This window comes from Lineus longissimus, chromosome 3 (genome assembly GCF_910592395.1).
Source record: "Lineus longissimus chromosome 3, tnLinLong1.2, whole genome shotgun sequence".
Classification (NCBI taxonomy): Eukaryota; Metazoa; Nemertea; class Pilidiophora; order Heteronemertea; family Lineidae; genus Lineus; species Lineus longissimus.
The window spans coordinates 14,917,082-14,941,282 of NC_088310.1; the positions used below are offsets into that span (position 1 = coordinate 14,917,082).

Here is a 24,201-nt window from a genome sequence, read left to right on the forward strand (position 1 = left end):
AGGTTGTGACTTGCAAGGTTGTGATTCTGGAGACAAGTTGAAGAATGTAAACTAGGGAGTGATGTCTGCTGTCTACTTTGTTACCTATTTTAAAAATTTTTGAAAAAAAAAAGATTTATCTACATGTAGGCGTAGTGATTGTACAGCTGTTTGTATCAAGATATAAAGTAGTGACTGATGAATGATGAATCATTCATAATTTTTTTTCCTATTTTCAGATACTAGGTGCTGATACCCATTGTCTTCGCTGAATTTGGTGGCTGTTGTAGTATTGAATTTGCCTCCCCATCAGGGTCGCACCTATCGGAAAAAGGTTGATTGCATCTAGGCAATCCAAGATCTATTGCCTCCGTGCAATCCAATAAAACTCTCAAAATCTATTGCCTAATCCAATAAGTCTATTTATGTTAACACTGCCTGTAATTGTAAACATTCATTTGAACGTATCAAAATATCATGCTTTTTACATGTTTGTTTTATTTAAGGCAACTCATAAAAAAGGTTATCCAAAACTAACCAGCTACTACTTTCACAAGCAACCATAATTTAAAGCAAAACCTTCTTCCTAAACATGGCAAATTTAATCTAGGATTACCGTTTTATTGACTCGCCTTGTATCTATTCTATTCCATAGCACCATCTTGATCAGGGATTCCCGTGTAATTTTTTTACTTTTACATTATATTCATGAATATATCTGATTCCCATGTGATTTTCTTAATTTTAATCAACCTTTTTAAGTAAATTCCAATCACCTGCTGGGCAGAGGTCAATCTTGAACAATAAAGTTTATTTTGTTTACCAACTCTTTGTTGTTGTCTTTTTTTCAGTGCAACTAACACCATCCCAAACATTTGACTCCATCAACACACTAGCCCTCCCTCCTGTTCACCAGTTCAGCTGAGCGCCAGGCCCTTGGGCCTCTTGTTGTTCAAGTGACAGGTCTGACGTCGCTGGCTACTGTGCTTGTTGTGGCGATGTTACGTTGGTTGTGAAGCATTGCTACACTGTTGATAACTCCGAGGTCACGAAGCTGGCCTTGGGTGTTAGCAGAAGCATTCGTGAAGTATTTTTAGCTCAGCTGACTAAGTCAGCCGAGCTTGTCAAATAAGTTGTTCAGTGGCGTCCGTCTGTCCATCCATCCATCCATCCGTCCGTCCGTCCATCCGTTAAACCCATGGTGCACATTTTGTAACCGTAAGACCTAGAGACTTCAATTTTGCATTTCTGGATACTTCTGGTCAAACTCTACTTTCAAAACAAAATTTGTCGCCATTCGACCTACTTCCTGCGAGCGAGAGTGCATGAAGGAAACTTGCCTATATCGGCCTAGGAGCAGCAAAATTAGTCGAAATATGCTCTAATATTAAGATAAAATTCTTGAAAATCTATTTTATTGAGAAAAAGTTCAAAATTTTAACAGGAGAGGGCGCTACCTGCCTTTTAATTATTTCTGCCGATTCAAATTCCCGCCCGATGACGTCAGCCATCAATGCAGTCTCCTATTTGCCAGTTCTCAAAACATGGCAGCTGCACAACAAAAGCAGTAGCTCCAGGAATAAATCACTGTTCACTTAAGCTTCCTAATCGATTGTACCCCCACTTTATTGTGTTTTGTGTGGTGTTCCTATTCAATCAACGATGTAAGGCCTTATTTTGTTGGTTTTAATTGAGAAGGTGCATTATAAGCGGCGTACGATATCTGAAGCGGAAGCGGAAGACAAAATGGCGGCATGTTGTTTACGCCTGGAGCTCAATGACAGTCAAGTACCCAATTTTCTGCTTAAAAAGTAGTCTGGTAGGCGATATTATCATTAGTTCGTTTCAGTGGTAGTCATAAGGTCTTTAGGGACTACTTTCAGAAATTAGTTCCTGAAAATTTGGCCACATTTCTGTGAAAACGATATCGGAAGTGCATGCTCTGTTCGCGATGACATCGCCGATGTATTTTGAAGTGGAGAATTCCCACAGTATGTGCAGTGAATCGGCATGATTCTGTTCGCCTATTAAGTTTTAGTTCTACGATTCTTTCATGAGTAAAAAGTAGACATTCTAAGCAATACAATAATGTCACTCCCATAAAAATTGATTGGAAATTGAGGGAGCTACGGCATTCTGTTCGGCAACTGGCAGCGCTGAAAAAATACATTGCATACTGTACAATACCGAATGGCACATTTTAATTAGCGCTCATTGGACAACGTAGGGAATCACCAGAAATGACGTCATCGCTGGTCTAAATAGAAAACTACGGTGGCGCAGTAGAGCACAAGAAAAGGTTTAGCATTAACTTCGTCATGCAAGCTTCAGCAACAAAACGATTTCTCATGAATGATTTATTTGATCATCATCAGCTTGTTTCCCCTGATAGATAAAAAAATGATTTACAATTTCCATCAAAGTTTTCTATTTTGTGTATAGTCACATGTTATTTAACTGGCAAGGAGCCAAGCAGTTTTAAATAGTCGTGGGAAAATACTTCGTACTTGTGAACGAGGCTATGACAATGAGTGTCCTCATTCATGGCATAAACTTCATGTTTCGGTAAATATATTCATACGATGATTTCACCTGAATTATGGTCAGGATTGAGGAATGAACATTGGCATAATTATGTCAACCAAAAACATTGGTAACGCAAAAGGATATCAAATACCATGGAGCATGCCATTTTCATGCATAATGAACTGAACACCGGGAAGATATTAATGATATTAACTCAGCTGAGCGCCAGGCCCTTGGGCCACTTGTTACGGAGCAGGAACCACATTTGAATATGGCCGATAAAAGACATGATATTAACTCACATGCCAATGAATGTCCGTTCCTATTGATCAGCATAAAATCACGACTTGGTCGTGGCATTAAAATCCATGAGACACAGGATCATCTCCGTGATGATGCAAGTTCGCCGTCCAAAAAAGACAAGGTATGAAAATATGGGAACAGGCGGCACTGTGTACAGTTCCTTAAAGCATAGATACTATTAAATAGACCTCCAGACACGTTTCGCCTCATTTATTTTGCATCGCAAAGGCTCATCAGTGGGGTTACGATGTGAATTGACGGATGGTTTTTGTTCAAGTGACAGGTCTGACGTCGCTGGCTACTGTGCTTGTTGTGGCGACGTTACGTTGGTTGTGAAGCATTGCTACACTGTTGATAACTCCGGCGTCACGAAGCTGGCCTTGGGTGTTTGCAGAAGCATTCGTGATGTATTTTTACGGAGCAGGAAATTTGGTAGACACCTGTTATGTAGCTCTACATGTTGACAAAAAATCAGGTCGATGTGGCGTACTTTTCAAGGTCACAGAGGTCAAATGGTGTGAATTGGCCGTTTGAGTGTAAATATGGCACGTTTCGTAACTACTAAAGCTATGAACTTTAAACTTGGTACACATGACCCCCTAGGTCAGATGACCTATGACACTGATTTTCGGTCCGGTCTGATTCTTAACTTGGCCACCAGGGGGCCAAAACCAAAAATTTGAATAGTGCCATATCTCGCTTATTACTGAATAGTTTTTGGTAAAATTTTTATGGTGGATACTTAACAACGTCTCAGAGGTCAAATGGCGTCAATTGGCCATTTGAGCGTAACTGTGGAACATTTGTTAACCCCTAAGACTATGAACTTGAGACTTTGTACAAATGACCCCCTAGGTCAGATGACCTCTGACCCTGAATTTAGGTCCGGTCTGATTCTCGACTTGGCCACCAGGGGGCCAAAAGTGAAAACCTAGAAAGTGTGATATCTCGCTTATTAGTGATTCGCTTTCAATAACATTTTGATGGTAGGTTTTCTTAGCAAGGATACATCACATATCATATGAGTTTTTGATCTGATTTGCTTATCAAGGTCACAGAGGTCAAATGTTGTAAATTGGTCGTTTGATTGTAACTATGACATGTTTCTTAACCACTAAAGCTATGAACTTTAAATTTGGTGCACATGACTCCCTACGTCATGTGACCTCGGACACCGAATTTCGATCTGATCTGGTACTCAACTTGGCCACCAGGAGGCCTAAACTAAAATAAGTAAAAAGTGCAATATCTCGTTTATTAGTGACTTGTTTTTGATGATATTCTTATGGTACTTACTTGAAGCAACCATACATCACATGTCATACCGACTTTGGTTTGACCTATATACTATACATGTACAATGTTTCTTAACCTGGATGAATTCCAAAGCACCAAATATCTCTACGGTGAGCACTATGGCCCCTGGCCATTTTATTAGTGATTTGTTTTTGATGAATTTTTTATGGTAGGTACTCCCAGCCAGGAAACGACACATTTCATAGAGGTTTTCGATTTGACCTGTTTTTCCAGGTCATAGAGGTCAAATGGCGTAAATTGGCCGTTTGAGCGTACTGTAGCACATTTCGTAACTGCTAGGGCTATTGGCTTGAAACTTTGTACACAATACCCCCTAGGTCAGGTTACCTCTGACACTGAATTTTGGTCTGATCTGTTTCTCGACTTTGACACCAGAAAACTAGAAAGTGTGATATCTCGCTTATTAGTGATTTGTATTCGATGAAGTTGTTATGGTTGGTACTCCCAGCAAAGATACATCACATATTATACATGTTTTTGATTTGACCTGAACCGCGTGAGCTATGAACTTGAAACTTTGTACACAGGACCCTCTACGTCAGATGATCTCTGACACTGAAATTCGGTACGATCTGATTCTTGACTTGGCAACTTCCACTTCAGGGGGCCTGAAGTGGAATGCAAAATAGTGTGATGTCTCTCTTGTGAGGGACTCGTTTTCAATAAAATTTTATGGTAGGTTCTCCTAGCAAGGATACATCACATATCCTACGGGTTTTGGATTTGACCTAATTTTCAAGGTCACATAGGTCAAATGGCATAAATTGGCCGTTTGAGTGTAAGTGTAACTATGGCTCGTTTCTTAACTGATAAACCGATAAAGTTGTTATGGTTGGTACTCCCAGCAAAGATACATTACATATTATACAGGTTTTTGATTTGACCTGAACCGCATGAGCTATGAACTTGCAACTTTGTACACAGGATCCTCTAGGTCAGATGACCTCTGACACTGAAATTCGGTCCGATCTGGTTAACTGCTAGAGCTATGAACTTGAAATTTGGTACACATGATTCCCTACATCATGTTAACTCGGACACCAAATTTCGATTTGATCTGACCCATATACTATGTCTGACCCATATACTATGTGTAAAATGGTTCTTAACCAGGATGAATTCCTAACCACCAAATATCTATGTGGTAAGCACAATGGCCCCTGGCCGTTTCATTTTGTGGTCAGTCTGTCGAAAAGTAACCAGCCCTGTAATTTGGAGTAGAGAACTTTTTTTGCCAGTGGCCGGCTTCTATTGACAACACTGTGTACAGGCACAGCTGAATAGTTTCTTGAAGATATTTTGTCAGTTGTGACTTCTGTGGTGGGAGAATTTTACAGAATTTCTTTCAAACTTTCAGCAAACTTCGTGCCAAATTAGGTCTCAAACCTTTGGAGATTCCAGATTATTCAACCTCCAGTCAAAAAAAGAGTAAGTACATCAGGACCTTTTTAGCTACGCTGGCTTCCAGCGGAGCTTATGGTTTGTACTGGAGCTGGCCGAAAGTAGTTCCAGCAAAGTAGTTGCATTTTCATTGGAATTTGCTGTAGCTGGGCCAGAAAATGTGCCAGGATACTAAGGCAATATTTTGAACTCTTGTTACGTTAGGATGATAGCTATTCACGTAATTGGCAGTAATTGGCAGATTTTAAGCTGGAAATTGTCGTCTGGTCAAAAGTGGCAAAACAGCCTCGATCCTACCTGTCTCTGTAATGTACTGAACGCGCTACACATAAGGCATTGCCCTAAGGCATTGCAGCCGAGGCTTATGAAGTGATGGCCATTTTGCGAATGTATATAGAGTGTGTACGTTCACTTCTAAACATAGTTCCAATCTAAATTTTTCATAACGAGCAGTTAGAAAGTGGTATTTCCCTGAGATTGAAGCGCATAATAGAACCCTTTGTTTCCCGGGCATTCTATCCTAGGACATTTTAATCTTCTACACCGGCAACTAGGCCCTACAGGGTGGCTTAGCAAAAACCTTCTCACCTCGCCTTATATATAGGTCAACCAAAGAAAGGCTAAAGAAAGGCTTAACATACCAAAATCTTCAAGGCTGGGCCATTATAAAAGGTTCATAGAATCATAATGCAAAAAGCCGAAACAAGGTTTCAGCTGAAACGTGTCTTATTTATACCTTTTTATTCAAAACTGAGGTTAGGAAGGAAATGACATGCATTTAGGCCTTACCTCAATCCTAGCCCTTAACCCTAACCCCTATCCCTGGCTGACCCAAACCTTGTTAAACCCTTAGGCCTACCCCAGTATTGGCTTCCATTGCATGTGTATGGCATGTATAATTCAAGCAAAATGCCGTAAATGTGGCGATTTACTAAATATCTTCGAGTCTGCTGTAATGTAACCCTGTTTGATATTACTAAAGTGAATATTCATTCCCATCTTGAGCTGACTTAAACAGTTCAATGGCCAAACTCACCTCGCTTCAAATCATCGTCTGCACGAACAAACTTGATCACTCCGATATTTTCTATATGCTACCAATATAGTGCGCATAAACCCCTTTGAAAATCACTTTGTTTTAAGAGGACGTTTTTTGGACAAAGACTTTAAATGCAACATGACAACCTGTTTTGAATTTTTGGAAAAAGACCCACAAAAAGTCTTTGTAGTTTCGTGGATGAGGTATTTCATCACATTCAGATTGTAATGACGGCCATTTCAAGCATGAACGGAACAACGTCGATATAAATAGTTTGGTCATGTACAAGGAGGATGTAAACCTTGATGACTAAGTTTTAGTCCAGTTTGATTCCTTGTTTCGCCACCTGGTGGCTAAAATCAAACAGTAAAGGCTGGATCATTGGTAAATTTTTTAGTCATATGTAATAAACTGTCTGTGAGGGAGGTTAGTGCAGTGGCCCTGACCATTCCATTTCACTTGCATCACTTTACGAAATCATGCTTACTCCTGTGACCTCAGAGTAGCGGCCGAAGTTACACATTTATCCAATTGAAAGAGTAACTCTGTACCCGTAAAAACTTCTGCTTCCTGACATAACCAGTGGTTTTCAATATACTTGGTCTGTCGATATTCCAAACCCCTGGTGAAGTCCATACCCTTCAGACAGATTGTAGCAGTAGAAAAAAGCGCCGAATCAGAGCCCAGAAATCAAACATTCCAGCATCGTTATCCAAGCACACCTTCCCATTGGTTGTTTTCCCGACTGCACTTCACTTATACATTAGATCGGCGATTGCCGTTACACCAATTATGCTTCTGCGCTGCTTACCGAATTATACAACTAATGTGTGAAGTAGTTGGAGTAGCCGCTCTTCGCAGTTGATTTTATGGCTTTTTCTTGGGGTTTAAATGACGAAGGAGTTAGAAAAGCCTGATCTCGGGATGAAACTGTCACTGCAAAACCATGGAGCTGTCTGTCACAAGGGTATTGCACTGTTTGAGAGCGACTTTATATCAATCTTGGCGAATACCCTAGAAGAAATCAACATCGATATCCTAAACATTGTGAATTTAAGGGCTTAAGACAGCAATACACTTGCCATAGTAATTGATAATTGCAGCAAACTGCTCCTAACTCGTCCATGGTTAATTTGTCTTATTTACCCTCGATCTAAGAGAGGGCATTTTGTTCTTATCTGGTTTATTCCACTGCCTAACTCACCTTGCTTGCATACTTAAAGTCAACAATCTTTGTTGATAACATTGGCCCATCACTTGGGGGTAAGGATGCTTTTGTTGAAATGAATCTTGCCTTTTTTTTCCAGAGGATAAACCTGAAGATGAAGATTTCCATGCTCCACCAGTCAACCTTGGTGAGCTGAAGAAAACTGAGGCAATGAAGGAAAAATTGGCAGCAATTAGGGAAAAGCGAAAAATTAATCAGAAACTTGGGTAGGTTAAGAAAATTGAGTATCAGAAAAATAGAATGGGACAAAACTTTGGAACTTTGATTTACAGACTGTTAGGCAAGTGATTTGAATCCATGAATACCATTTTCAAATGGTAACAAATAAAATGTTACCTTGAGGAGTAGGTTGATGAGCAGTGTACTCTTTTCAATCTTATGTTGATGAATATGATTCAAAATAATCCTTTTTGAAAGTATTCTTGTTTCACGAGATGTGCTACGGACAGCCAAAGACAGTCCCGGCTTTTCATGTTTATCTCCAGACTTGCCGGTGAAACTTCTTGGAAAGTGATTGAAGTGTCTGCTGATATGACCAAGCAGCTTTCGCTGGTGGTCATGACATCAGTATGCTGCTGTCAAATAATGACAGGCCGCATGAAATTCAATTCTTCTGACACCACTTTGTCGGTAAAAAACTGTGAAAAAATGACCCATATCTATTCAATAAAGTAGTTGTAAATAGAAATATTATCCCAGATGTTTTTTGCGAGCTGTCTTAAAACGTAACAGATATCTGAAATAAGATAATTTCTAAGGCGCAAAGACTATGCTGGTTACTCTACATCCATTGTTTGAGGGATAATATTTCTGGGCCATCCTGTAGTAAATTCTCTTCAGACATAGACATAGACAGCCGATCACCATGCAGGGAACGTTACAATTCAGACCTGCTGTAAAAAATCAAACAGATGGCTGACATTCTTGGGGTTAAATTTGTTTGCTGTTGTTTTGTTGCTCGAGGCTTTTAATCCAAAAGCTGTTGGAGACACATTGTTAGCTGAGCTGACGAAGTCAGCGTAGCTAGTCAAGTAGGTATTCGAGTGGTGTCTGTCCTTCCATCCGTCCATGGACAGATTGGGCATTTTGGAACCCTAAGACATAGGCATTTGAAATCTTGCCGTCAGGAAGAACAGCTGATGATATCCTGCTGACAGAAAATTCAGCCCAATTTGACTGAAAAGGTAGCTCACCAGGGGTCGAAAGGTGTAAATAACCGAAAAAATATTGACGCTTTATTCCAGCAGATAGAAGCTTGAAATAAAGTTGAAGAGGTCTGCATAATATCGAGGTTTTGGTATAAAATTGATTAGTGTTGATTTATGTCACCAGTTGGCAGTATTGGGCAAGAATGTAAGTTTGCACGTTGCCAGCACTGTTTGAATTTCGTGGTTCGAGGCAAAAAGACAAATCACCCGTTTTGTGTTTCAACTTCAAGTTTAGCTATCCCTCGACTAGAATATTGGTCGGTGCAAAGCGCAGTTATGTTATAACTGCCCAACGAATCTCTGTGTGGGGTTCAATTATAGCTAAAGAATATTGAAATGATGATTTTTAGCCGAGTTTGTCAGAAGTTATTCGATACCCATTCCGTTTGACGACCCGGAAGTTTCAAGAATTCGGCAAAATGGGGGATAGCCATCCGATTAGGGATTTCAGGCAATTTCGACCCATTGTGCACTCTAAACGCATGTTGATAGCTCAAAATCACCCAGACTCTACTCATGGGGTAAATCTCCAGAGATTAATTGCTTTAACTTCGGTAAACATGTCATGAGTGCTGAAATCAACCTTTTAGGCTCACCATAGGGGAATCTATATTCCATACCGCAGTGTCTGTTGTTCCTCGTCTTTATCCTGTTTCAAAACAGTGGCACGTTTCTTTCCATAGGACTAACTTCCAGTGCATTTTTCTCTATATTTGATGCAAAACATGTTGAAAGAACCTCATCACGAGATAAACAAAACAATATTTTGTAGAAAGATCCTACAACACAGTTTTTCTGACTTGATTGAATAATATTTCCTTTCCGAGGGCAGGCAAGCTTGGCAAACTGAAAGATGCTCAGCAATGTCGGGAATTGATTCTCCAGGGTGCGGCTATGAACTTGAAACTTTGTACACCCCCTAGGTCAGGTGACCTTTGACACTGAATTTTGGTCAGATCTGATTCTTTATTTGGCCACGAGGGGGCCAAAAGTGGAAACCTTAGAAGTGTGATATATCTTTCTTGTAAGTGACTCGTTTTTAGCTCAGCTGACAAAGTCAGCGGAGCTAGTCAAATAGCTATTCGATTGGTGTCCGTCCTTCCATCCAGCCATGTTGGGCATTTTGTAACCATAGAACTGCGGCACTTCAAATATTGTTTTGTATGTTAACAGCGCAGGAAAGGATGCTTACAGAAAAGAAAATGTGCGATTCGACTCACATTCAGCTCCCCAGGTGGCAAAATGCGTAATTGAATAAACCATTTTTTGCCGCTCTATTCCTGCAGATAAAAGCTTGAAATAAACTTGAAGAGGTCTTCATGATATAGAAGTTTTCATATAAAATAGATTAGTGTCGATTTATATCACCAGTTGGCGGTAGTGAGCAAAACTGTTGTTTGACCCCGGATGACCCCGCTTTAAATTTCCCGCCGAGGTTACCTGGCCTGGAGTACTATCGTCAAGAAAATGGCGGTGACATTTTTATTTCTACCGGAGCGATGATTTTGTAAGTGACGAATTTTCTTTTTTAAGCCTTTACGGAAACGTATTTTGGTACGAAACTTCACACGTTTATAGAAAAGATCAACGAGAATGTGTTCAAATGCCCTAATAACGATGAGTTCAACAGAATTTGGTCAAAACAACCTTCGAATGGAGTCAACTTTCTTTGCGAAATTGAAGCGACGACCTCATTATTTATCGTAATTTATGCAGATCTGAGTCCAGCTGATGGGTTGATGTTCTGATTTGTGTTCAAACTATTGGAATCTTCGGAAATTAGTTCTATTAGTTCTACTATTCTGCAGGAGTATATTATAGCCATTGATGTTGACAGCTAAAAGCACGAAAACTTTGTTCAGGTTTCTCGTCCAATCACGTGACCTCTCCAACACTCGATAATGCACTCTTTTCGTCCACGTTTTAGGCCAATCTTCGGCCTGAACATGAAATCTAATAAGCGCAGTACTTAAATCAGATGTTTCTCTCGCCTTGAAAACATTCCTGGGTAAAATCCATTGAGATTAGCCGAGTTAATCCACTTTTTCCGTGACTAAAATCTCTGCCGCTGAATTCTATAAATAGAAACTATTAACATCGCGGCAGTGTGGTTCCCATTGTGCGCCCTCCCACTTCACACCATGTCAGGAACTTTTACGGAGAGAGAGGGCGTGCGGTAAGAAGAATGGCCAAAATGACGTCACGTTTTCCTGGCAATGTCTCTTGCCAGACGCATTGGGAAAGCATCTTTACAGACAACGTTAGAACTTGAAAACGAATATGTTAATTTGCAAAATTAAAAGCAGATTTCACCACTAACCAGCCAAATCGGAATACGACGGCGCTTTCCTCCTGCTAAAAAACCTTGTTCCCGCACTCCTATTTTAATTTATGCCAAGGAATATGATATGATCTGTTTTCACTTTTTGGCTCACCGTAAGGGGAGTCTATATGATAGCGCTGTGTCCGTGTCCGTCGTCGTCGTCGTCGTCGTCGTCGTCGTCGTCGTCGTCGTATCCTAACAGTCGCACGTTTCTTAACTGCTAGGGCTATGAACTTGAAACTTTGTACACAGAATGCCCTAGGTCAGCTGACCTCTGACACTGATTTTCGGTCCGATCTGATTCTCTGTTTGGCCACCAGGGGGCCAAATGTCGATATCTAAAAAGTGTGATATCTCGCTTATTAGTGACTTGTTTTCGATAAAACTTTTGTTGTAGGTACTCATAGCAAATATACATTTTATATTATACGGGTTTTTAATTTGACCTTGTTTTCAAGGTCGCAGAGGTCATATGGCGTAAATTGGCCATTAGAGTGTAAACTATGGCACGTTTCTTAAAAACTAAAGCTATGAACTTGAAACTTGGTACATATAACCCCCTATATCACATAGCCTCTGGTGCTGAATTTTGGTTCGATCTGATTCCTAACTTTGCCACCTGGGGGCCAAAAGTGGAAATCTAAAAAGTGTGATATCTCGCTTATAAGTGACTTGTTTTCAATAAAATTCTTATGGTAGGTACTGTTAGGAAGAATACATCACATGTTATACGGGTTTTCAATTTGACCAACTTTTCAAGGTCACAGAAGTCATATGGCGTAAATTGGCTGTTAGAGTGTAAACTATGGCACGTTTCTTAACCAGTAAAGCTATGAACTTGAAAGTTGCTGCATATAACCCCCTACATCAGATAACGTCTGATGTCGAATTTTGGCCTGATCTGATTCTTTATTCGGCCACCAGGGGGCCATAACGGAAAAAGGAAGAAGTGCAATATCTTGCTTATTTGAGTGAATTGTTTTCGATAAAATTTTATGGCAGGGACTCCTAGCAAGGATACATCACATTTCCTATGATTTTTGGATTTGACCTCCTTTTCTAGGTCACAGAGGTCAAATGGCGTAAATTGACCGTTCGAGTGTAACTATGGCACGTTTCTTAACTGCTAAAGCTATGAACTTGAAAGTTGGTACATGTAACCCCCTACATCAGATAATCTCTGACACCGAATTTTGGCCTGATATGATTCTTGATTTGGCCACCAGGGGGTCAAAACTGAAAAAGTAGGACGTGCAATATCTCGCTTATTAATGACTTTTTTCGATGAATTTTTTATTGCAGGGACTCTTAGCAATCACACGATATTGATCTTATTGATGTCATAGACAATTATTGGTTGGATCATAAACTTATATATACTGCCCTGTCTTATTACTTGACATCAATACACATCTAAAAAAAGTCTTCATGCCTGATTGTGTTCACCGTATTCACCTCTAAACTAAGCATGATCCTGCCTACTAAATGATGTATACGGTGAGCACAATGGCCCCTGGCCGTTTCATTTGTAATTAAATGGTATTCATATAATGAGATCAATAGTAGTGTCCGTGTCAGATCCCATCATGGCGGTATAAATAATTATTTATACCTCCATGATCACATCGTTCAACTAGTTAGCCTGGTACAACTGGCCACCGTCAGACGACGCTGTATTGACGGGACGCTGTATTGACGTCCGTCCCGTCAATACAGCGTCGTCTGACGGTGGCCAGTGGTACCAGGCTATCAACTAGTCTTCTCTCCCCAGGTGCCTCACACGGACCTTCACGTCCCCATACTCAAGACCAACTCTTACAATATCGCCCTCAAAACAACCCTGGAGTCATGAATTCACAGGTGCTCCTGTGAAATCTCAGTTCTAGTTTATTTATCAAACTTTATCGAGGGTTATCGAATCGAATGGATGTGTCGATCGTCGGGGCGGATTGATATGTGGTTAGGTTGTGCGTCCAAGGCGATTAGGTCATTCAGTTAGTTTGAGAAAGATCATGATCATGAAGATGCGTGTTGTGTTATCATAACTGGAAAATAAGTTGAAGTTATTATTAGTACTACGATTCTTACATGAGTAAAAAGTAGACGTTTTAAGGAACACAATAATGTTACTCCCATAAAAAAACTGTCAATTCTCCTTACCACTCACAGAAGCCAAGCCATTGCTGTTAAGTTATGCAGGGGCTTAATCAATTACTTTCACTCCATGTGGGGTGAATAACATTACCTTTTGAACGGCTGGCTGTAGGGGGATGATTGGAACAGCCGGTATACCTGCTGACCTGCTGAACCGAGGTTAATGTTATTTTCAATCCACGATTGCAGGTCACCTGATTTTCGAGATTTCGCGGGAAATGAAATTGTAAACAAACGCATGTGTGCAGTTCAAATGTAAACAAAAATGTATTTTTGGTACTTTTGGTTGCTGGACTTGGGTTTTCCCGCAGTTAGGAGCTGGATCAAATTGGTGGTCTATTGTGCTGTTTTAGTCAGAGGTAGCCCTTGATTATGAAGGGATTTTCAAATTAAGGTGACCATAGTCTTTTATGTGCTCAGCTCACCACAGCTTTCAATACTTGATGTATCTGAAGAGGCGCGCGGAACCTGACATGGCCTTACCAAGGAGCTGCTAACTTTGCCTTTTTGGCTGAGACATTGCTTCATGTAGGACTAGGAGGAGCACGCATTTTAAAGTTATAGTAGTGATAGTACAGTTGGTTCGAGCCATTTGGAAGCCGACATGTGAAGGCCTATCTGGGTTCTCCTTCTTCTCCGTATAAAAAGGGGCATATTGCTGACTAAGGAACAAGGCATATTGACATTGCCTCATCATCTCTATGGGACCAATTGATATACTTTTATATGCACGCATACATCATGCCATTTCAGGGTCCGAGTCTGTGGACAATTGGTTTGATTAATTTGTCTCTTCGATATTGCTCCTTTATTGCATTAGATTTTCATCGCAATTCGATCTATTCAAGATATAGCCAATTTGAACCTGTCTGCGCCAAGGATAGATTGGTTCCAGATCAACTCACTATGACTAGGAATACGCAGTAGAGCACAATGTCATGAAAAACGACCCTTTGTATTGTAAATTCCAATCACCTGCAGGACAGGTCAATTTCTCTCAATAAAATTAATTTTGTTGACTCCTGTAATCTCTACCTTATTAAAAAAAAAAGAAAGTGGTGCTAGTCCCAAACTGGTAATTTCTATTTATTTTGACCTCTGTTAAATCATGATACCTCTCAATTACAGACAGCATTTTGTATCCTTGTGCTCTACAACCCAGCCTGGACATACCACAGTTGTCCATGGAGAAGTCTCATCCTCTCTGACACTTTTTTTCTGTAAAGCTACTGATACAACATGCTGAACTAGGGATATCTTCCGTTGCCTCCTGTAATATTTACATACCATGGCTGATTAGTTCAATCATATTTCATCCACCTGGCAGCTCTGCATTGGAAATTTTAGTGGTATAACGTGTTCTCTTGACCTTCAAACAGTAGTATAAAGCCGATATTTACTGCTTTATACCCTCAGTCCTATGTTATTAGGTCATCCAGCTGAGCGCCAGGCCCTTGGGCCTCTTGTTGATATATTTTATGGTTTTATTGTAGGTTCTCCTTGCATGGATACATCACTTTACATATGGCTCCGCATCCTAGGCTGAATACCTCGTTTATATCTCTAGCGAAATGGAAAAACTGTATATATTTGCCGAAATATCATGTGTTTTTGCGTTGGCTAAGTTTAAACTTCGTCTTTAGTAATGAGTAGCAGAAGAGATATAAGCCTTGGGGAATGTAAATAATTCACCGATCCTGAGATTATGGTAATATTGAGTGCAGTACTGATCGAGGTTGCGGCTGTTTAGCCGCCATGATGACAGATTCTCCCGCTCATATGAATAGTTAATAGCACTGACATGAGCTAGTTAGTTCTATTGGATTTTGATGTGTTTTCTTGCATTGCAATCGTAATGTTAGATGTATTAAAGCAATAAATATAATGTTGACGACAATGGTACTTTGTGTTAGTTTGTATTTGAGGAAGAATGTGCATCGATATGATGAGTAAGGTGGTCCGTGGTGAGCTCACTTTACAAGCAGCTGCTGACTGAATTTAGACTAAACACTGCGGGTATGTCGAAGGTGAATGAATTATTCTATATTCGTTGAGTGAATAAAGCACAGGTGAACAACAAAATGATGATTCTTTGCAGAGTCCGTCTAAATTTATGCGATAATTATCCGATATAATGGCCGAAAAATCCGAGAATTCGGCAATGGCGGATTGCCATTAGCGAAATCAAGCCAGAAACTTTCATCACAATAGCGACAATTGTGCGTTCAAAATACCTTTGAATGACTCAAAACCACCCAGACTTCACTAATAAGACATACGTCCACTGAAATTAATTGCTGAAGCCTTGGTAAACATGTCATGAGTGCTGAAATTGAGTATTTTAAAGATCCTTTTCCTTTCCTTGATTGCCCCTGTAGAAATGTACTGAACAGCACATATAGATACACGCGCGGTGTAAATGTACATACGAATGCATACAAACCTGCTAAATTATCATCCAAGGTATTGAATCTATATTCTCAATCATATCAATGAATTTCCTTGATCATTAGCACATTATCAGTGTCTGTTGGTCTTATATAACTAGGTAAGCAAAATAAAATTTTTTTCTCATTATGTTTTACAGGGATGATGAACAGCTGCCTTTCAATGTTTTCGTTTACCACATCGCAGATGACCGAGGACCGAGAGAGAAAGAGAAAGAGAAGGAGAGAGGAGCTGAGCAACACTTCTTCAACACTTTCTTTTTCACTGTATTACTTAACTCCAATAGATTAAATAAAGAAATCATTATGTTAGTTATAGGTCCAAAAGTCCTGACCTTGCATATACTGGTTTGTTGTCCCTGATGTAAGGTCAATCAATACTTTACCTTTTGGTCTAGGCTGGACCATATTCACTGGACTAGTTTGTCACAACGTACAACACAAAGGAATGGATGTAAAGACCCAGACTGTTACTGGTTGTCCATGCATGTACTGGGTTGTGACAGTCCAAGGAACCATCCCAAAATATCCTAACCTTGTCCATCATTCCCTTATCACATCTAAAAATTGTTCATCTGTCAGATCCCTGGAGACGAATCTATGCTATACCCTGATGGATCTCGTGCATTTCCGCCGATAGTTGCTTGACTCCCCTTGAAAACCTTAACACTCTTAAATTCTATGTTGTTCCTTAGGACACCCTTGAATATCCTTAGAATTTAAGACACAAGATTTTCAAAATAATCTCTTTGGATTTTCCCGTTCTATGGTAAAAAATGCCTGACTTTATCTATTTTCATCATTTGGGAAAGTTGCATGCAAAAAAACCCTTGAGTGTTGACCCCGTAGCTGTAGGGAGCCATGCTTCAGGCAGATAAAAATTCAATACATAATGATCCATATAAACTTGTTTCTGGTCATATGCGGAGTTTCCCCCGCAGTAGGGTGGCCTTATTTGGAGATCCTCGTTTCCAATATTGTTCAATCCTCGGCCAGCAGTGGCTGTCCACCTGTCCCCTTATTGGCCTATCTGACTGATATGTTAAAAGTATCAGTAGGATGATTAATTCCTTCTCACTAAGGAGATATTAACTTAAATATCAGGAATATTTGGTAAGTTTTCCAAACCGCATGGTCAATCCACGATCTTTTCCCACTACATAGTTGCATTGGATGGCTATTTATAGCCCTGTGAGGCAGGTCAGTTATGTTAAAAATAGCACAGCATGGCTCTTCCCATTGTTGAGTTCAACCCACTGTGTTGGTGTGGTCTCATATTATCAGAAACAGATGACAGTTGTTTATTTTCACATTATCAGAAATAGATGATAGTTGTTTTTCTGGAAATGGTGAAATCTCATTGTCAAAAATCTTTCCAATTGGGAGCGGACAATTTTTTACACAGCTGTTGCTGTAGGCCCTATCTTGGGACCGGTGGTTGATGACTTTACCAAGTTAACTCTTTACATGCGCTAGCCACCGCTGGTCGGCGCAAAAAACTTACGCTGTTCTCCCAGGAGCCGCCATTACTCGGCTACATTCCAACAGTGCGAAACTCTGGCAAGCCGACTACAAGCTACTCCAAATTTAATGTATCATAATTTCTTATTGGCTGGCTCCATGGTGACCCTATTTGAATGGCCAATAAGAGATAAGCTTCTATTTCTATTCAGGTCACTCCGTTCTAATTTAGTATTCATGAGGCATGAATATTAACGATGTATTGGCAGGGTTCCCGGAACCAGGAAGTTGACCTCGTCTGCTATTTTAAAATGTTTTTAATCTTTTTTTTTGATTGACGTGCTGCATTGTTCGGGACCAGCTGGGTTTATTTATGATGGATTTATTTGATTCGAGCTCCGGATCAGAATTTGAAGGTTTTGCAGATTCAGATATCAATGTTTCGGTAGGAAGTGATGATAGTGACTGGGACTTAGATTTTTATTATAAACATTTTGTGTCGGATGAGGACGATAGCGACAGTGATTTCTCTGGCTTTACGGCAATTTGTAGAAAAAAATTTCTCTCCAAGTTTGCAGGCCTTGTTCTCAGTTACTTTTCGTTAGAATTCAAAATAAATTACATGAGTTTATGCGGAATTTAATTCCTAGTTACTCCCCAAAATTTTAGCCCTGTACTATGAACAGCAACGGAGATAATATCACTTATGTAAACACTACCTGAAATATGGCCGCGTCAGTGACGTGCTCCCGGGAAACTATATCAGAATAATGACGCTGTGTATTCAGGACTTTGACGCTATGACGCACGCGGGTCTAGCGTATGTGAAGAGTTAAAGAAAGATTTTTAACTCCCTGCCCAAAACCTTATACATTTATCAGATCAGTGACACCATATATAATATAATAAGGCCATACTGAGTGGTGAGAGTGGTTTGACTTGAGGGGGACCTTATAAAAAAGGTTAATGTGGTTGATACATGTAGACTCAGAATTTTCAGTGGTAATCATTCAGTGATAACAATTTAATTAATAATATAGAAAACTAAAACTACCAAAATGAGTGCATGTATGACAAGAAACTATTACTGAAACATTCTATACAATATCACTTCGTGGGGTCATCCTATGGGAGTCTTCACGCCCACGAAATACCCCTCTGGAGTGGTTTTTAGGTAGCTCCTGTAAAGTACCCCACGGGAGTGACTTATGGCTCCTGTGGATATTTCTCCTGACGGGCCCTGGGAGCGGATTGTGGAAACCTTCAAACCACTCTTGATCATAGTACTTCATTTATCATAGCTTTCTTTCACACTGATTGCCATGAGTAAATTTGATCACCCAATCATCATTGTCTCTTTGTCTCTAGTGATGGTTTTGTCCCTGCATGACATCTGGACATGTCCTGGTAACCTTTTGGAGTTTCTTTTTTGCATGAGACTGGACAACCTACCCGCTGGACTTCTCAATACTGAAAACTATCCCCAACCCCCAGTGCATTATAGTAATTTCAGGTGAGATTTTCCCTTGAAAAGACATGCACAAAGGTGGTTTAAGCATAGTTTAGCCAAAACTAGGTATAACCCTTCGATTAAACCACTGTTCATATGCACAGAGATGGTTTAAGGTAAACTGTGGGGTAAGTTTAAACCAGGTTTAGATGCCCATATGCACAGAGGTGGTTTAGCTTAAACTCTGGTGTAAATGTGCCCAAATCACCTAGTTTAACTAAACCGACTCAGGGGTAGGTTTAAGAGAAGTTTAACTATACAAACCGATGGCATCACAGATATTTTATAGTTCATTCGATGTCACCAGTGGCTGGAACAAAGTTAAATTCGACTCGCACTACCAATGTATTATACAAAAAAACATATTTATTTTATCAATATCAACTTCACGTTAAATCATACCAACAAAAACTGCACTTATCTTATGCAGCAGAACCAATAGGGAATCGCAAAATTCCGAAAGTATGGTTTCGATATCAGCTATTATACGATATATGGAAAGTGCTTGAACATGTCAATGAATGCTAGTTGTGAAAGAACGAAATTAATTAAGAGTCAGACTTGAACTATTATATGAAAACATGATTGAAACATCATGTTAATGCTATTTCTGACCGGACAAAATTATCAAACTTGAATTATTACAGTACAATATATGAAAAAATAATTGAAACATGTCGCTGCAAATTGTGACGTAACAGAATTAATAAAGAGCTCAGACTTGGACAATTAAAGCCGCACTTACACCACCTGAAAATGGACCACCAATCTTGGTTCGGGAACCAATGCCGCACCATCGAAAATCCACCAAGCGCTTACACCAGCGCTGCAGCTAGTCATAAAATCCGGCTACAGATGGCGCGCAAACAATAAATTGCATGCGCAGAAAGCGCCATTTTGAAAGCGCCGCCTGGAGCCGAACCATCTAACTAGCTAATTGCCGATCCATTTGCGCGTACACCACGACAAAGCCGAGCTTTTAACAAGCCGGGCGAATTTGGACCATCAAGCTTGGTGGGACAAATTCCCTCGGCAATTTGTATCGGCAATGGATTGCCGAACCAATTTGTCGCGGCAATGTGGTGGTGTAAGTGCAATTGGTCCACCAATATTTCGTGGTGTAAGCGCAGCTTATATGAAGAAAATTATTGAAATGTCATGTCAATGCTAATTTTGATGTAACAGAATAAATTAGGAGCTCAGACTATTTTATGAGAAAAATGATTGAAATGTCATGTCAATGCTAATTCTGATGTAACAATATTAATTACAAATGTAGGACTCAAGACTAATTGTTCACACAGGGGTAATATATTCATCGATCACCTCGACTGTTCACACAGGGGTAATATATTCATTGATTATCTCAACTGTCTGTAATCTTTAGTTGCCCTCAAAATGGTCAGCAATTAACCTGGCACGTACGCGCACTCCTTGCACATGTTGCACTTGCACAATTTCAGGGTCAATTGGTGGGTCATCATCAGCCAAGTCGTCATCCTGAAAGTCTGGGTCTCCCCTAAGAACAGATATGTTCTGCAGGATTGCAGTAGCAATTATAACTGCAAAGTTTGTTTCCAGTTTGGGTCTAAGGGTCTAATGGAGACAGGCGAATCTTCGCTTCCAGCGACCAAACAGTCGTTCAATGAGGGATCGTGTACGTCTCTGGGCCCTATTGTAGTTTCGCTCAGCTGGTGTGACTGGATTGCGGAGTGGTGTCATCAAATAGGATAGACATGGATACCCTGGATCACCCAACAAATAACCTGAAATCCGAGCTTCTTCAAATTCATTTTTGATCTGACACTCGTCAAAAATTCGTGAGTCATGTGCACTCCCAGGCCAGCGTGCAACGATGTTGGTGATCAAAGGTTTCGCATCACAGATGACCTGAGTGTTGATTGAATGGTACCCTTTTCGATTCAGAAAACGCGCGGCATCATCCCCACCAGGTTTGCGATCCGAACATGAGTGCAGTCAATCAGCCCAATGACATTTGGGAACCCATACATATCATAGAATGCTTGGTGGGTATCACGTGTTGCATTGCGAGTACGTGGCATTCTGATGAAGTCGGCTCTTTTTTGAGCCAAGGCTATGCTCACTCGCTTTACAGCTCTGCTCACAGTGGTTTGGTGAATATGTATGTGGTCACCAACTGTGATCTGAAATGCACCATTGCCATAAAATCTGAGTGCCGTCAATACTTGCAAATATGGAGGCAATGCTTGACTACGACCTGTGTCATAACTAATATCATCAGCTACCAAATCAACTATATACACTGCGTTTTCCTATGTGAAACGGAATCTCCTGTGGAATTCCTCATTATGCCCCCGCTAAAGTGGGGGCATTATGTTCTTAGGTGGTTTCCGGCCGCCGCGTCGTCCGCCTCGTCCGCCGCACTGAATTCCAGACTATAACTCAAGAACCCCTTGCTCGGCTGACTTGAAATTTTTAGGGGGTGTAGGCCTAGTGTGTCAAAGGGTCCCTATTGTTTTTTGGCGCGTTCCAAAATCCAATATGGCTGCCAGCCGCCATCTTAGATTTTTGTATTCCGCTCGTTTACTAGAGAACCGGAGGTCCAACAGTCTTCAAACTTTTGTGGTGTGATGGTCTATGGTAGGGGAGGTTCCCTATCGATTTTGGGCCCGACCCGAAATCAAAGATGGCCGCCAGCCGCCATCTTAGATTTTTGTATTCCGCTCGTTTACTAGAGAACCGGAGGTCCAACAGTCTTCAAACTTTTGTGGTGTGATGGTCTATGGTAGGGGAGGTTCCCTATCGATTTTGGGCCCGACCCGAAATCAAAGATGGCCGCCAGCCACCATCTTAGATTTTCGCATTCCGCTCGTTTACTAGAGAACCGGACGTCCAACAGTCTTCAAACTTTTGTGGCGTAATGGTCTATGGTTGGGGAGGTTCCCTATCGATTTTGGGCCCGACCCGAAATCAAAGATGGCCGCCAGCCACCATCTTAGATTTTCGCATTCCGCTCGTTAACTGGAGAACCGGAGGTTCAACAGTCTTCAAACTTTTGTGGCGTAATGGTCTATGGTAGGGGAGGTTCCCTATCGATTTTGGGCCCGACCCGAAATCAAAGATGGCCGCCAGCCACCATCTTAGATTTTCGCATTCCGCTCGTTTACTAGAGAACCGGACGTCCAACAGTCTTCAAACTTTTGTGGCGTAATGGTCTAAGGTTGGGGAGGTTCCCTATCGATTTTGGGCCCGACCCGAAATCAAAGATGGCCGCCAGCCACCATCTTAGATTTTCGCATTCCGCTCGTTAACTGGAGAACCGGAGGTTCAACAGTCTTCAAACTTTTGTGGCGTAATGGTCTATGGTAGGGGAGGTTCCCTATCGATTTTGGGCCCGACCCGAAATCAAAGATGGCCGCCAGCCACCATCTTAGATTTTGGCATTCCGCTCGTTAACTTGAGAACCAGAGGTCCAACAGTCTTCAAACTTTTGTGGTGTAATGGTCTATGGTAGTGGAGGTTCCCTATCGATTTTGGGCCAGACCCGAAATCAAAGATGGCCACCAGGTCCCCGACTTGGTGATTTGTATTCCGCCCTGTAAATTAAGAACCGAGTGAGTGACAGACCTGAAACTTATGTGGTGTTATTACCTAGTGTAGGGGAGGTTCCCTATCCATTTTGGGCCCGATCTGAAATCCAAGATGGCTGCCAGTCCCGACTTGGTTTTTCGCATTCCGACCTGTAACTCAAGAACCAAGTGAGTGACAGACCTGAAACTTATGTGGTGTGATGAAGTTGTGTAGGGGAGGTTCCCTGTCGATTTTGGGCCTGACCCAAAATTCAATATGGCTGCCAGCAGCCAACTTAGATTTTGGTATTCCGATTGTTAACTGAAGAACTAGAGGTTTGACACACTTCAAACTTTTGTGGTGTAATGGTCTTCAGTAGGGGAGTTTCTCTATCGATTTTGGGCGCATTCCAGAATCCAAAATGGCCTCCAGCCGCCATCTTAGATTTTTGCTGAGATGAGGTAAGATAAGAGATGAGATAAATAGCCACGCATGTCTACACGCAATTCCTATTCATTGATATCCGAGCATTGGATATTCTGTGACTGACACCAGGAGAAGGGATAAATAGCCTGACAGTTGTTATTCATTAGCATGTAAGCAATGGATATTCTGTGACTGATTCTAGCAGATTGCACTAGCTACCCGGCAGTGACTAGTCTTTAACTTCCTGAGTACCAGATATTCTGTCACTGATTCCAGGCGATCGCATAATTGATGCTGTTCCAGTAACAGGGTCAACACCTTGCCCACTGATCTTCTGTGTAAATTGCTAGCAGGCAATCGCCTTGGAAACGGCAAAAACTTAAAAGATCAAGGAGATGACAACGGCGAAAATAGTATAGACCACGCTTCACCTCTGTAGTGAGTAAATGGGAAAAACCAACCTCTGCTGTTCACGTGCATGTCTATTGTCAGACCAACTAGCCCAGTCAACAGCCATATTATTGTTGATGTTATTTGAGAGCCTCCACAAAATTTCATAAACAGCCACAGAGAAGATATTATCGTATTTATGCGCTTATAATCGCACTGCGCTTATATTCGAGGTGCGCTTATAGCCACAATTTCATATTTATAGGCTAAATAACGCGCGCAATGAACATATTAACACACCGAACACACCAGAGCGGGGGCATACATTCGCAATTTGCCCCAATTGCGTTATATATTTCTAGTCATTGTAATATTCAAATGGATTTTGGCGATCGCGGTATACCCTTTCTCGTCTGAGCTGTCGTTGGGCATGAAGTTGTTGTAGGTGGTGCAGGTTATGCAGCACATCCAACTGATTAGCCATGATTCTGTGTCACAAAAAGTGTTTGGCAGCATGTGGCAGAGTAATGTTTGGTGATTGCGAATGTAAACTATAAAATAGTGACAAATACCTATAGCATTTGTCACTGCTGCACCAATATACATGTAGATAGGCCTACATGAAGAGTCAACAAAAACAATGTCCTGTAAATAAATTTACAGTTATGATATATCCAAAGAACGGAGGAAATCACACTGAAGTTCAGCATACAAAATCAGGCAAGGTAGTGACTACTAACAAGCTAAAGTTGCTGCAACGAGTAGTCCCCGTACTCCACGTTACTGTCATTTTGTCTCCTTGGAAGTTCCCAATTCAATGTAGCAGTCCTCCGTTCGATTTGCAGAATCTCCATTTTTACGTCATGTACTTCACGCAGTTGTGTTATCTTAAGGTCATGTTCTTCTTTGGCAAAATTCACCAACTGCTCTTCAGCAG

At 40.9% G+C, this 24,201-nt stretch overlaps 1 protein-coding gene and 1 pseudogene across 2 annotated transcripts in view; one reads left to right on the top strand and one right to left on the bottom strand.

The window, feature by feature from the left end:
* Positions 1–24,201, top strand: part of LOC135485752 (U4/U6.U5 tri-snRNP-associated protein 1-like) — a 344,022-nt gene that overhangs the window by 22,673 nt on the left and 297,148 nt on the right. For both annotated transcript variants that reach the window (XM_064768148.1, XM_064768149.1), the window contains exons 4-5: positions 5,483–5,553; positions 7,873–7,999. In XM_064768148.1, the coding sequence (XP_064624218.1) occupies positions 5,483–5,553; positions 7,873–7,999 (198 nt within the window). The remainder of the gene's footprint in view (positions 1–5,482; positions 5,554–7,872; positions 8,000–24,201) is intronic.
* LOC135484300 (putative nuclease HARBI1) lies at positions 20,280–23,748 on the bottom strand (annotated as a pseudogene).